Source organism: Lolium rigidum, chromosome 1, assembly GCF_022539505.1.
Source record: "Lolium rigidum isolate FL_2022 chromosome 1, APGP_CSIRO_Lrig_0.1, whole genome shotgun sequence".
NCBI lineage: Eukaryota > Viridiplantae > Streptophyta > Magnoliopsida > Poales > Poaceae > Lolium > Lolium rigidum.
This window is the reverse complement of record NC_061508.1, coordinates 223,941,097-223,955,814: the sequence shown is the minus strand read 5'-3', so window position 1 is coordinate 223,955,814 and position 14,718 is coordinate 223,941,097. Positions and strand designations below refer to the sequence as shown.

Here is a 14,718-nt window from a genome sequence, read left to right as displayed (position 1 = left end):
TAATGACAAGTAAAGCCAAATATCCTATCCCTGGCAACGTTGTTCAATAATTGTCCTGAGATACACTATAAAATCTCTTCACGCAAATTGGTAAAGATATTCAATTATCTAATATTGCCACATTATATGTGTTTCTAATGGTTGTCTCTTTAAAGGTTTTGATTCCTTCTACATCAATAGGCCACTTTAACTTATTCTCTATCGATAAGCATGTCTCTTTAATTTGTGTCTATTATTGATCCTCTTTTTAACTGCCATCACTAGAGAGTAAAATAATTTGATCTCCCAACATGCAATTGATGTTACAAACAATTGCAATCTACCTAAATGACGCACTTGAATTAGCACAAGTTGATTAGAATGCCGATATTTTTTTTGGTCACATAGATCACTGGTTGGTATTCCAGAAAATTCCGACAGGTAAATATCTCTAAAAATAAACTCAAATAGTTTACTCAATTTTGAATCATAAAGATAATGATGATACATTTATCTGGAGGAATGAGACTGGTTATTTTAATTTTTACATTATGCTATCATGAAATGGTAAAGTAGTGGTTCATCTAATATACACTCTGGGTATTCTATATTCTACGTTGCATTTTTATTTTTTATTTTTCACTTGAACTATGCATGCTAATTACAAATATTGGTGTGCAAAATGTTTTCGAGCCCACGAAGATTTTTTTGGTACACTTGCTCAAGTACCATAGAAATAAAGCAGAAAAAAGTATTCCTAACATTGTATGACAACATCTAAGGAGCATCGAGGAGTAGATTTTTTGAATATAAATATTTAGTCGAGTGCTCATTTAATATTTATAAACGATGGCAGTTATAATGGTTGTCAAAATATAATTCAAACCAGATAGAATCTTATGAGTTCATAGAATAACCTCTAGCCTTTTTAGAAACATAACTTTTCACATCTATTATAATATAAATAGGAGCCGTAGCAACGCACGGGCATTCAACTAGTCTTTTCTAAAAAGCTAGTTTCAACTTCCAAGGCGATACACAACAGCAATTTTTCTTTTACTCTTAACATACTGACGTACTTCCAGGTTTGAAGGTTGAGTATAGCAGGAGATTCCGCTAGGGCAACAAAAGGGCACCTATAAAACACGACAAACCCATAAATTACGGACAACAGAGACAAGCCATCTCACAGACAAACTAAATTCATCTAGCAGGCCTAAAACAGTTCCAATCTACACATAATGTGGGCATTCAAAGATTCAGTCGCTCAGAGCATCACTTCTTGTGTGAAACCTCAGGGGTAGATACCATCTTGGCCGACAGAGAAGCTATGTCGTCCACGCATTCATAGAGGTCTTTCTTTATCCCTGCAGTTGATGTTTCTACGAACTCTTTATAGTCCGAAATGTTATCGATGAGCTGCAGCAGTTCCCTTGCACACGCCTGAGTCTCTTCATCAGTTTCCCGTAATGTATCTCGGAGACTCTGTTCAGAAGTCTGCCGAATCACAATAGTGTAAGTGATTCTGTTTGTCCATGGGGCACAGAAACTGAATAAAATAAAATAAAAACACAACACAAGGAAGTACCTTTAAAAAGTCGTCTGCATCCTTTTCAACAGTACTCATTTCATGTTCCTTCTTCTCTGATTCATCTTTCATTTGTCTAGCATCAACTGTACAACTTGAAACATGGTTTCGAATTTCAAGATCCAGTGAATCCACCTGAGTGACCATCTGGGAACAGAAACTGAAATGTGAACAGGTACAAAAAAAAAAACTTGTTCGCAGTTTTGCATTTATTATCCAGAAGGTTACAGAATAGTTATTGTGATTGTGCTGTACAAAGCATATAACTAGGTTAGCCTCAGTCTTAGCATAGATAAACCTTTTTGGCAACACAAGAATTTTACATATTTCGCATGGCAACAAGAGAACATCCCTAATTTCAAACTGGGTCAAATTGTGCAAGTTTATCACGAGCTAGGCATCTCAATCAGTTTATGCAGCTCAAAATATTTACAAAATGAATTGGATTGGCAGTGGAAAATAGTATAATTAGATTTTTCATGGAAATATTTTCATAACATCATAACTTTATGGCTCTTTACTAACATATTCATATGAAAACTAACGGTCAAAGTTGCACGCAGAAACTGCATCAAAAGTTAAAACTCAAAACAGCATGTTTTGTTGAACTGAGGGGGTAGAAAATAGAGGAAGTAAGCCATTGGCCAGTGTTGACTTGGGATTTTTCCAAAGAGTTCACTTGAGAAATGTTTGCATGATGCACATCATACAAACAATAAGCCAACTATTTTCTATACTGTAATGAGTACTAGCATATGGTACAGAAGCTCCATTTACCAGAATTGTGAGTTAACTTTCGCTAAAAGATAAGGGTTTCCACTTTGATGCATGAGTTAAGTTCATGAACATACCAATGGTTAAAACAGACTTTAGGTCTTTGTTTTTTTTATGTTTTGATGTATAGACTATATAAACCTTCATCCCTGAATATGTGACACCACAAAATATTCCCATAGCCCAAGGCAGGGTTGTTAAAGGGAAGATTTGGACACAGATACCCTGAGCGATCCGTTCGGTGGAGTTAATATCACTCATTTAGAACACCAAAACCTACTGAGCTCCCTTTCTCCCTGTTAGCTATCCCTATTGCTACCCGCATGTGTTGTCTCTCTGCTGATCCTCTCTCGCACGCGTGCTTCCTCTACCTCACGCTCCTACCTCGCTGCTTGGCACATGCAAGCCTCCATTGACCATTCTTCATCTCAGGTGTCACTCAGATCGCCAGCATAACATGAGTATTGCAACCAAATGAAGAGTTGAAGAATGGCGCGTTATCACTCTAAGGGGGTGTTTGGTGTGGCTTTTTTTGGCTTTTGGCTTTGGCAAAAGCCACCAAAAGCACCTAAATAGGTGCTTTTTTTGGCTTTTGGATTTTGGAAGCCAAAAGAATAGGATCTTTGTTTTTGGCTTCCAAAATCCAAAAGCCAAAAAAAGCACCTATTTAGGTGCTTTTGGTGGCTTTTGCCAAAGCCAAAAGCCAAAAAAAGCCACAACAAACACCCCCTAAAATTCTGAAGCTTTTGTATTCTCTGGGCAAGCTTTTGTCTCTTTCCTGACCGATAAGAACCATATGAACCCCACATGATTAGGCCTAATCTCAGTTTCCTCTTCCTTTAGCCATGTTCATGGTAACCTACCCCAATCGAATATTCAACAACCTAACGACGAGTTCCGCAGTGACAAAAAAGGATGTGTGACGACGCACACTTTGTGCGCGCCATCATAGGCTGCGCAGACACTTTGGCACTGCTGCACACGCCATGGTTGAAGTCCCTGAAAGTTTCTTATTCAAGCTATGGGTCAACGTCTGTCTCTTACAAGTTACAAGTACAGGTCGTCGCTGTCTAAGTCAACAGCGTCCGAGTCAAACAAGCTGTCGCCCCTTTTACCATCTGGCCCGTCGACAGAGCCGTCTCTGTCTCACAAGGCTAGCGCCACCTAATGCTGGACTAAACAGTTAAAAAATTGCGCTGCATATTCACTGAAGGAGGGACTATAAGATGACTAACCTCGTTATTTTTAGCCTGTAGAACAGAAATCTGACTCTTTTTCTCCTCCAGCATTTTAGCAATTCCTTGCAACTGCTTTTGCAGATCAATTGACTCATCATGCTTTGAGACAAATATCCGTTTAGTCTCATTAGCAAGAGCAATGAGCGCAGGTTTTAGGGCAGTTTTGTAGGTAGTACCAAGGATCTCAGCTGGGCAGGATCCTTTTGAATTTATCATGTACTGGAAATCAATACTGGGTTTCAACCTGCAAATTGGCATAAGAGTGATTTACAATAAGGCACCAAACTCTAGATATAATTAACGAAAATGACAGTAAAATGATATCTTTCTGGGATCTTGATCTTTGTTTGCTTCAGTGCTGCCACTAAATAACTGGCACTGGGAGCCAATTTAGGCATAATTCAAGAATACTATATTTACCCAAAACCTAGCTTTTGTTTTTATATTTCTCAATTACCTAGTCCATCAATTTTACCGTCAAACATAAAGAAGCTAAAAGAACTAATCCTGCACGATTGCCTGGCTAGAAATCTAAAATGTAGAAACTGGAGTCTCCTTTGGAGTTTGCACATTAATTCTAGAGAAATAGAAAAAAGCTGCATATAATCTGTTCATTTTACGATCAAGCTGAACAAAGGTTTCAGATAAATACTCGTGCAGCAAAAGGTCTTGGTTCAAGCATAATAGTCTAAATCACAAGGACAAATTATGTCGGATAGTTGAAAAAACTTGGAATTTCAAAGGTGGCAAACACAGGCTAAAGCAATAAAGTAGTTTCATACCATGTAGATAGACGAAAGTAGACTAACGCTTGTCAGACTAGATTTTCCTGCCAGATTCGAACTTCATACTATCTTTCATATATGACATAATCAAGCCTATCATCCAGAATTAAAATATGGCATCTTTATACTCCGTTATATTAGGTAATATGACCTTTAGAAGCCTACGTATTAATCCTAGAAAGGCAACTAAAGATTCCCAAGTTGATCAGGGTTATATTATAAAAAAATGGTTAAATTATCTCTTGAATATGATAGACACAAAACTCTTGTTCAATTAGTATCATATCATGAAAAGTATAGACTATCCTTATTAGTTGGAAACATATATTTAGTACTATCGTGCAGCTCCAATTAAAACAAGGCACACTAATCAGACAAGAGAAAAAAACATACTCTAATATGAAAAAATATGGTGAATCAATTAGACGTGTATGTAAGTAAATATATGCTCTAAAAATGCCATAATCTTTCTACAAGTAACAATATTATCAAGCAAAATAGATAGGAGGCTCTTTGTAAAATTCTATGCAGCATAGCCATATAACCTTCCTAGAAATTTTTCCATATATGAATCCATTGTTGTGTAACATGATGCTATGTTCAACAGCAAAAGATAAAGAAAGGAATGATCAGGGACAGTCAGTCAGGGAATCAAGAGACTTAAACTACGGATATAATTTAAGGGAGAACAGGAGACAAAGTAGATCAAGGGTAAAAACATATCATGTCTAACATCTTTCCTGCACTATCTGCTGTGTAACACCGCAATGTTGGAACCGTCTAATGTAAACTACTGAAGGACTGCCTATTGACTGTCTCAATCAGAAGTCTATGTATGCACAGATCTGACCTCAATAACAAGTTAAACCTCTAAACTGCAGTAACCACAACACTCCTATAAAAAGTAAAATAAGCAATACTGATTAATTCTCGAATGAAGTACCATTTGAACTATGGAGATTAAGAAGGCCAAACATATTGAACTATGGAGCACCCCCTCAGCACTAGAATAGATAGAATTCTTACTTTCTGAGGGCCTGGTTGCACAGCTCAGCAAGCCCCTCAATCTCCTCGAGCTTAGTGAGCAGTAAAGCCTCGAGTTCCCATCCCTTCTCCTCCAGCACCGCATTGGCACTCTCCACCTTGGCAATATCATTCTCCACCGCTTGCATCTCCCTAGTCATCCTATCGACATCCCTCACATTCACCACCTGCATCTCCACCTTTTTCACTAGCTCCTCATTCTCAGCCATCATTTGCTGGCCATTCATTACCTTGGACTCGAGCTCCTTCTCTTTCTCCAGCAGCGCATCTTCCTTCTCCTTGATCTTGGTGGACCAGCTCTTCACCACAGCCTCAAACTTCTGAACGTCCGCGGTGAATGCCTCCTTCTTCTCCTCCAGTGCCCTCAGGCGAGAGGGCTCAGAGGTTTGCTTACTCCGCTTGGCTACCAGATCCTGGACCTCCTTCTCCAGCGCCTGAACGGCCATTTCGCAGGCATCGGCTTGGGCACGGGCCTTGGAGTGGTATTCCTCGTCGAGGGAGGCGACAGCATCATCCTCACCAGTGAGGAACAGGTAGTAGCTGTCGGTGAGGTAGAGCATCAGGTCATTCGAGGTGGGCACGGTGGGGGAAGAGGATGCGTGGAGGTTGTCGACGACGCGCGAGAGAAGGGTGAGCCAGTAGAGGACGGAGAGGAGGGGCGGCCAGGAGTGCGGGGTCCCGGGGGCCTTCAGGGCGGAGCGGGTGAGCTTGTAGGGGCAGCCGAGGGAGCGAAGGAGGCTGAGGAGGTCCTCCTCCAGGGAGCTCTTGACGGGGTAGCCGAGGTGCTCGAGGAGGTGGCGGAAGGCGGCGAGGATGTCGCGAGCGGCGGGGAGAGGCGCGCGGAGGTTGATGGAGGGGGCGAGGTAGGAGTTGACGACGCGGAGGGCGGCGGCTTGGGAGCTGCGGTCGGAGAGGTTGGCGATGGGGGCGGCGAGGGAGGGGCCCGTGGCGATGGAGGAGGGGCGGCTGCTGCACAGGCTGAAGGCGTCGGAGTCGCGGCGGGAGAAGGCGTCGTCGAGGTTGCGCGGGTAGAGGGGCTGGTCCGTCATTGGGGTGCGATCAGCCGCGGAGGAGGGCGCCACGGAGGACTTCGGATGGCGGCCGCCGCCGCCGCCGCGCCGCATTTCCGGTGCCGGAGTTGGGGTTTGGAGATTTGAGAAGTGCGGGTTTCGATTCGATTTTGGGGGAGACTGACTGGCTTTTGGAGGTGGGGATTTCGGGGAATTTTACTTTTTGCCCCTATTTACTTTGGAAGTATACGATTTGCCCTCATTTACATTAGCCTCTCTTTTTTGCCCCTTTTTACTTTGTCAATCTATGATTTGCCCCTGACATGCCAGGCCCACGTCTAAAGACCAAAAATGCCCCCGTATCTGTGTGGCCTAGGTGAGGTCAATCCACTCGAGCTAATTCCATGGGGAATTGCTGGCACATATCGCCGGCCGCCACTACTCATCTTCTTGGCGATGTAGTACGCGGTTCTCTTCCCCAAGGGGCGGCGGCGGTGTGCCACCTCGACAACCTCCTCGTGCTGCGGGCCTTCGCGGGGAATTTCACCGCCGGCGGGGACGCGCCATCTGGTCCGGCGTGGACTCCTACTGCGGATGGGAGGGCATGGGCTGCAACGACGCCGGGGCCGCGTGACGGCGCTCCGTCTCCCGGACGAGCTCACAGGGACCAACCTGGGAGACTCTTTCGTCAGCTTCGCTCGGCCCGAGCTCTGCGTCGGCACGCCGGCGCGCCGGCACTGCGGGTTCTCGACCTCTTCGCGCGATGACGAGGTGGGCAGCGAGGTTGAGCGGGGTCACGTGCCCCAGGACGTGGTGGCAATCAATGACGAACACTGTGCGAGAGGTGCGGCGACGCGCAGTTGAGCTCGCGGAGAGATGCTACAGCGAGCTCGTATAGAGGTTCTTCCCCGATCTGATTCTATTCCTCGTAACTAAACACACACTGGGGTCGCCATATTAACTGAGACCAAGCCCTCCTTGAGAGTCAACAGAGAGCCCCGTCGCCCGGCTCCTCTGGCCCCCTCCTCCGGCGGCGCTGCTGCCGCGAGTGAGCCCGGCAGAGGCAGCCAGGTTCCCGTAGTGTATAGTAGCTCTAGTAGGAGTGAGATTAGGTGTAGAGTTTCCCATGTGGAGTCTGGCTTGATGCCGTGCAGGTTCTACGCGGTGGTGCTGTCGAGCGGCGCCACCAGCCAACCAGCTTCGCCGGCCGGTGGCACTCCATGGTGGAGATGTGCTGCTGACCGCGGATCTGAGGCCTGCGTCAATAAGCTCGTCGGAGCTTTGATTCATGTCGTTTTTGCCAGATCTGGTCGCTGTGGAGGCGGACGGAGGGTTCAGACGGCGTGTTTCGGAGATTCCAGGGATTATCTTGAAGCTTCTCTTCGCGGAGCGCATCAACGACGGCGATCTAGCGCCGCCGTTACTCTTGGCCAAAGTGGCTACTCCGTGCCTCGGTGCTTATTGCTCCGGGGGCGTTTCTTCCTCCTGGCCGGCGTGCCATTTTGGAGGATCTTCTGCTTCGACGCGGCGCTTCACGTCAACCACGTCCCAAGTGGTTTCGTCCCCGGCGGCGAGGTCGACGGCCGCAGCTTTGAAGCACTGTTGCAGCGGCGGTGGAGAAGGACCGGATGGCTTTTCTGTTTTTCGTTTGAGGTCCTTTTGGCAAGATTTGAGGATCATGCTGTATTTTCTGTTTTGTATGGGGTCCTCTTTGTAATGTTTGTACCCATCGCAGTTTAATCAAAGCTTCTGGGTCCTTTGGACCCGATCCCTGTTCAAAAAAAAAAAAAAAAGATTCTATTCCTCGTGCAGGGGCAGTTCTGTCTTGGAGTTATGTTCCAAATCCTCAAAATAAAAGAAAAGAATTTAGAAGGGCAAATCATCAATTGATAAAGTAAAGAGGGGCAAAAAAGTGAGGCTAATGTAAATGAGGGCAAATCATATAGTACCCAAGTAAATAGGGGCAAAAAATAAAATTCCCCGGGGATTTCAGTACCGCGCGCTCGCACGCGTGCGCTTTGTGTTGGACCGTAGCCCAGTAGGCGTTGTTTTTCCTTTTTTTTTCTTCCGGTCTTTCCTACTACTATTTCTTATTTTCTGTCTCTTTTCTTTATGTTTCTTGTTTTGCAATTTTTCATTTTACTCTTTTATTTTATTTATTTTTAGGAATATGCATAAAATATAGAGTAGTATAATTTCCCAACCTCTGAATACTTTTCTAGAACTTGTTACCATTTTTTCGAACCCTGTAAACATTTTCTAAACCATGCTTCAAACCTATTTTGAACCATGGGAACATTTTTTTGAACCTCGTGAACTTCCTTTAACTGGTGAAAATTCAATTTACCAGGAAATTTTTTTGAAAACATGGAAAATCTTTTTAGTTAATTCGGTTAAAAATAGTTTTGCTTTTTCCCTCGCTCGCCCCTTCTAGTCAACGTCTTCGTTTTTTGTTGGTATCAAATATACTACCTCCGTCTAAAAATAAGTATCTTACTTCTCTCTAGATACATATATATCTAGATACATTTTAGTTATAAATATATATGTATCTAGAAAAAGTTAAGATACCTAATTTTAGACGGAGGGAGTAGAACTTGTGTAGTAGGATTTACCGCCTAGAAAAAAAGAAGATATCTGGGTATGCAAGAAAGAGAGTGAAGAGTTCAGAGGCACAACTCAAAGCATTGTGTACATAAGAGAATCGATACATATGGTCTGCAGTGACAACATCACAACAAAAGTTTCCAGCATACCGTGAAGAAAATGGAAAATGCCCCAGCATCTTAAGTCACGTTTCGTATCCTAGTAATACCAACTTCAGAAACATGTGAGCATCAGCGCTTGGAGGCAACATTAAGAGTAAGTTGTCGGACAACTTTTTTTTTTTTGAGAAACACGGTACACACACAGACGCTCATATACACGCGTATACACTTACCCCTATGAACGCACACACGTATATCTACCTCTGTGAGCATCTTCGAAAGACTGAGTCAACGGATTAGATCTTGAAATTGACAAAGTTACCACAGACGTCTCGCTGTCGACGAAAACGTCGCCTGCCTCCCACTAAATGAACTCTTCTAGATAACATTTTCTTATCAACTATTGTATAGAGTTAATAGCATGCATAAAACCACCATTTTTCACGTTAATTTATGTTTTGGGACAAAATCTCACCATGTTTTGATTACTTTTTTGCAAAATGCGCTGGTTGTAGATTAATAACGAATTGACATTGTTTGACCCCACTTACAACTGGAAAATCTCAGTTACAACATAACTTGCAACTCATAGATGCATGAATCACGATGCAATCGAACGATTGTAGATTAAATTGGTTTGTTCAGCGTGGATGTTTCACTTTGTTAAGCATGTATCAACATGAAGGGGTTACCCCCCTTTTTGAGGAAGAAGAAGGTACACGCATAACCTGCATGGTGTAGACATCTAACACGGTGTCGATGGTAACTTTTTGGTACAAAATAGGATCTAGATATATAGCCCAAAGCTTCAGGCCTACCCGAAGAAAGAGTTTTTTTTTTCCTTTGAGGGAAAAGCCACCACGACGTACTTTATTAATTATGGATCACAAACACATCGTTCGCCATCACACTTACGCTAAAATTAGAAGGATCATCGTGTCAAACAACTGACACCTCTCCCTCTGAATGTCTAGCTAAATGTGCTGCCATATTGTCTTCTCTAGGACCATGAAAAAGCACAATTGCAGTAAAACTACGACACATCATCGAACACTCTTCATAAATAGCATCCGTCCGACCTAGAGAATTCCTGCCTTGATTCATCACTTCAATAACATTCATTAACATCCATGCAGTCGGAATTGAGTGAAGCATGTTACATCCAACTTGTCCTGCCAGGATAAGACCGTCACTTAGAGCGGTTGATGATGGGTCAGAAATAAACCCCCGAAGAAAGAGTTAACAGGCCCCAACATCTGAAGCCGAGTTTAATACCCGATCTGAATTAAACAGAGAAACTGTCACTTTTACTCTCAGATCCGGCCGGAAGCAACGCCACTCGACACGATCAGTAAAGATGGCATGATGGCACCAGATGTCAGAGGAGGACCAAACACAAGCAAGGAGCCCTAAATGAGCAACATGCAAGCCGCGTGCCTAGCATTAGTGCATTACCATACTCAAACACAAGCAAAGGGCCCTAAATGAGTACTTCATAGCTAGGCATGGGCCATCACATTTGAAATCTCTAAAACCGATCAAACCCAAGGACAAAGATTAGAAATCTCGCATCCCAACAGACACGAAGGCAATCTGCCACTTTCAAAATCAAGGCACATAAGTGAAAGTGAAACTCCGAATATATTCGGTTCGAGCGAAAAGTAGCAGCACACCACACCACACATTTACAGTAGGGAGGAGAAGATGACGATACATCAGTGATCAGTGTCACCAGACTGAAGTGGTTACTGGCAAATTGATGTAACCACTAAGTACTAAGCAAAAACTAGCTTGCGACGATCTGCCGAGTTCCAGAGGAAGGAACCAGCCGACCGATGGAACTGGAGCTAAAAACATGGCAACTTAGCTTACAAGGAAGAAGTCAGTGGCTGCGGCAAGCCGGCGTCGATCACTGGCTGGCGCCGAGCTGCTGCAGCACCGCAGCCATGGCCGGTCGCTGGCCTGGTGCCTCGCTGGTGCACAGCAGCGCGATCCCGACCAGCTTCGCCGCCTCGGGCCTAGAGAACCTGCCCCCGAGGCGCGGGTCCATGACGTCGTCAAGCTTGGCGCCACCGCCGGACTCTTGGCCGCCGACAGGGGAGCGTAGGAGGTGCTGTGAGACCGCCTTCTTCCCCGTGAGCACCTGGAACACAACCACCCCGAAGGCGTACACGTCGCTCTTGTCCGTGAACCGGCCGGTGGTCGTGTACTCGGGCGCCAAGTACCCCATGGCGGCGCTGCCCTTGAGCGTGGAGAAGACCACGTCGTCGGCGAGGAGCTTGTGCACGCCCGAGCCGGAGAGGCGGGGCACAAACAGGTGGTCCACCAGCACCTTGTCTGCCGATATGTTCTGGTGGACGACAGGGGGCTTGCTTGGTTTGCTGCTGTGCAGGTAGTCAATTCCTGAATAAAATTCAGCATTTCAGCATGTGCAGAGTAAAACAAATTCAGTAGAACTGCTTATAAATATCAGAAAAGCAGACCAATGTGCATCACACTCAAACCATCCAAGCATTCTTAAATCTTAATGTTTTTACTTAAATGAAATGCACCTTAAGTATGAGCAAAATATTAGTTAAGCTAGCTCGAAAAGCTTCTATTCATGTTTCAACCTATAAAAACAGTGGTGCATATTGTACCTTTGGCAATGCCTTTGATGATGGAGACCCGAGTGGCCCATTCGAGGACCATCGTCTCGGCGCTGCCATCCTTGATATCCAGGTACCGAGAGAGGCTACCGTTCGACATGAATTCGTAGACGAGGAAGCACTCCCCTCTGGCCCGGGACCGACAGAAGCCTCTCAGTCCAACAAGGTTCTCGTGTCGCAGCGACGTAAGGGCACGGAGCCCTTTCAAGAAGTCGGCCTCCTCCGACTTGCAGCTGCTCTTGTTGATGCTCTTCACGGCGACGACCGAGCCATCCCGCATTATCCCTCTATGTGTCGCCGCAAAAGTGCTCTTGCCAAGCAAATTGATGTCAGAGAAGTACTGCGTCGCGCATTCTACCTCTTCTAGGTTGAACCTGACGCTCGGTGAGCCCTCCGGAGATAGCCTTACTCCTTGCTGCGATCCCTCGGACGAGGTGTCCCAGCCACTGGAGTACTCAACATTGATCAGTGAGGAGGCCGAGCCACTCTTCTGACATGTTTCCTTCTGTTGGTCCCGGCTAAGCCTGCCTTCCAAGTATTCAACAGAGCTACCAACCTTCTGCTTCTGCCGGCGGTGCCACGAGAACACGGACAGACCACAGGCCGCGACTCCGGCTACAATTATGATTGTTCCAGCAAGAACAGCCCCTGAAGAGAGCGTCGACGCTCTCGAGCAGGTGCCATTGTCACAGTTTTTGTTCAGACTGGTTGTTTGTGGAATTTGCTGTGGCTTGATAGAGGTGGGTTCAGGTTTATGCGGCATTTGATCATCGGTGCTGTCGTCGCCGTCAGGACAGGCTTTCAGAGAATCAAAATGAGACCCGCAAAGCTCTAAATTGTTGTCGAACCTAAATCCCTGATGCAATTTCTTCAGACCTACAACAATCAATGCAGACAATTCAGATGGCAAACAGCAGAACCTCTGAGATTGTAACCATGAACACCAATATTCAAGACTACCTACCGGAAGGAACACTTCCTGAAAGTGTATTGTTACGGAGGTCCAGTGTTGCAAGCTGTGGGATACCGGCAAGCTTGGAAGGGATGGAGCCAAACAGGCGATTGGAGCTCAAGTCCAGCCGTGTCAGCTCCGGCAAGTCCCCCAGAGATGCCGGTATCGCCCCTGTGAGCTGGTTAGACTGGAGCGCAAGAACGGTGAGCTTGTTGAGCTCACCCAGCTGAGTTGGGATGCTCCCTGAGAGCTGGTTGTAGCCGAGCTGCAGCACTGCAAGAAAGAACACAATGCCATTTCCCATTAGAGAAGAACAACCAGTCACTGATGGTGCAATCAACTTTTTTCCAGGCTAATTAACCAAATCCTGGAAGTAAACAGACGATTCGTCGATGGCCATCGTGAGCTGTCGGAACAGTAAATGTACAGGGAATAAATGTGGATCGCATTTCAAAGGAAGGATGCACACGCATTAAGTAGCCGTGCAAGCGAGTCCGCATAGGCCAAACCGTGGTCAGAAAAATTCAAAGTTTTTGTCCTTCCATATGTCTACACTACAGTACAGTGCAGGTAATCAGCTGCATACAGGAAACTGGGAGGGCGAGCCATCGGCAAGAACAGACCAAAATGTACTTGCCAAATTCAAATTCTGTGTACTAGATCAGTACCAAATGTCATCGAATTCAGGAACAGAAATACACTTTCGTGCCCGGAAGTATAAAACTGTTTTTCAAGTCACAAATAATGTACTCGCTCGCATTGGAGTAATAAGAAACTAAGATACCATCGACAGGAAGAACTCGCTCACCTTGGAGGCGACGGAGGCGGCCGAGCTCGACGGGGATGCTCCCGGAGAGCTTATTTACGCCAAGGTAGAGCTCCGAGAGCTCGGGGAGGTCGCCGAGTTCGCGCGGGATCGCCCCTCTCAGCTCGTTGTAGTGCAGGTACAGCCCGGTGAGCCCCGGGAGCATCGCCACCGCCGGCGAGACGCTCCCGGAGAGCCCCCTGCCCTGCAGAGAGACGACGGAGACCCTCCCGAGAGCGTCGCAGGAGACGCCCTCGAAGTAGTCCCCGCGGCCGCACGGATCCCCGCCGCGCGCCCACGACGCCAACGCCGGCGCGCGCCCCGACGGGTCCAGCGCCGCCTTGAGCTCCATCAGCGCATCCGTCTCGGCATTGCCGGAGTTGGAAGAGGAGGTTGCGGCGACGGACGAAAGTAGGATCAGGAGGATGCTGCCAAGCAGGGCGTTCTTGGACGCCATGGGGAAGGGGAAAGCAGAGAACAGCAGTCAGCAGAGTAGCTTCCGGTGTGTCTGTTCATGTGCTAGAGTAGTGAGAATTTGGGGGTTTATAGGGGGTTTGTGGTAAAAATATGGTGTGGCCTTGTGGGAGTGGGGCCAGTGAAAAGATGGATGGTAAAAAGGTGAAGAGAAGAGGGGGTTTACGGGGATTTGCGACAACCAATCGCGTGAGACGTGCACGTGTGGTCCGTGCGTATGGAAGACGGACTATCTGTGCCAAGTACGATTGCCCCAAATACCTAAGCAAAATGTATAAACTAGTATATGCTAAAAATTATAGTATCAAACTTGTATTTGAACAATAAGTTTGTAATAGTATATCTTTTACGATACTTTTGCATGTATTACTCGTGAAATTTATGATCAAAGTTGGAACATGAAAACTAGGATGCCATGTACAGTACGAGGAGAGTAGATATTACTATCCCGACGCGGACTATTGGCTCATGGGTGCCACACCCCCTATAGATCCAGCGCGTAGAATTGCTTTGAGATTGGTGAAGGGGAAGTAAGGGATTTCTCGTCGTGAAGCCATCTATTCGCAATACGAAGATATACTAGAGCGGCTACCTGACACCATGTATTGCACACTGGTTTGCTACAGTGCATGGTCGCGCCTGCGCTGGGAGACCTAGCCACCTGGGGGAGGTCTGGCCGGTGGCAGAGAGAACATGGGGTCAAGATTTGGCTC

The 14,718-nt window shown here is 46.0% G+C and overlaps 2 protein-coding genes across 2 annotated transcripts; both read right to left on the bottom strand.

Moving 5' to 3' along the window:
- Positions 1-1,208: 1,208 nt before the first annotated feature.
- LOC124690669 (kinetochore protein NDC80 homolog) lies at positions 1,209-6,532 on the bottom strand. The gene is made up of 4 exons (XM_047224031.1): positions 5,391-6,532; positions 3,577-3,823; positions 1,568-1,714; positions 1,209-1,476 (listed from the first exon to the last, which is right to left on the bottom strand). Exons 1-4 carry the CDS (start codon positions 6,530-6,532, stop codon positions 1,255-1,257), a joined length of 1,758 nt encoding a protein of 585 aa, XP_047079987.1. The 3' UTR covers positions 1,209-1,254.
- Positions 6,533-11,035: 4,503 nt separating this feature from the next.
- Positions 11,036-13,988, bottom strand: LOC124690658 (LRR receptor kinase BAK1-like). Its single transcript, XM_047224020.1, has 4 exons — positions 13,535-13,988; positions 12,739-12,999; positions 11,766-12,650; positions 11,036-11,529 (listed from the first exon to the last, which is right to left on the bottom strand). Exons 1-4 carry the CDS (start codon positions 13,986-13,988, stop codon positions 11,036-11,038), a joined length of 2,094 nt encoding a protein of 697 aa, XP_047079976.1.
- Between the last annotated feature and the right edge of the window lie 730 nt (positions 13,989-14,718).

What these genes read in the sequence shown, in the direction of transcription:
- LOC124690669 (XM_047224031.1), bottom strand. Translation starts at nt 6,532, where the DNA reads ATGCGGCGCGGCGGCGGCGGCGGCCGCCATCCGAAGTCCTCCGTGGCG. An exon ending in TACAGGCTAAAAATAACGAG is followed by an intron (nt 1,715 to 3,576) that starts GTTAGTCATCTT and finishes TTCTGTTCCCAG; the next exon opens with ATGGTCACTCAGGTGGATTC. An exon ending in ATGCAGACGACTTTTTAAAG is followed by an intron (nt 1,477 to 1,567) that starts GTACTTCCTTGT and finishes GTGATTCGGCAG; the next exon opens with ACTTCTGAACAGAGTCTCCG.
- LOC124690658 (XM_047224020.1), bottom strand. Translation starts at nt 13,988, where the DNA reads ATGGCGTCCAAGAACGCCCTGCTTGGCAGCATCCTCCTGATCCTACTT. An exon ending in TTCAGGAAGTGTTCCTTCCG is followed by an intron (nt 12,651 to 12,738) that starts GTAGGTAGTCTT and finishes TGATTGTTGTAG; the next exon opens with GTCTGAAGAAATTGCATCAG. An exon ending in CATCAAAGGCATTGCCAAAG is followed by an intron (nt 11,530 to 11,765) that starts GTACAATATGCA and finishes AATTTTATTCAG; the next exon opens with GAATTGACTACCTGCACAGC.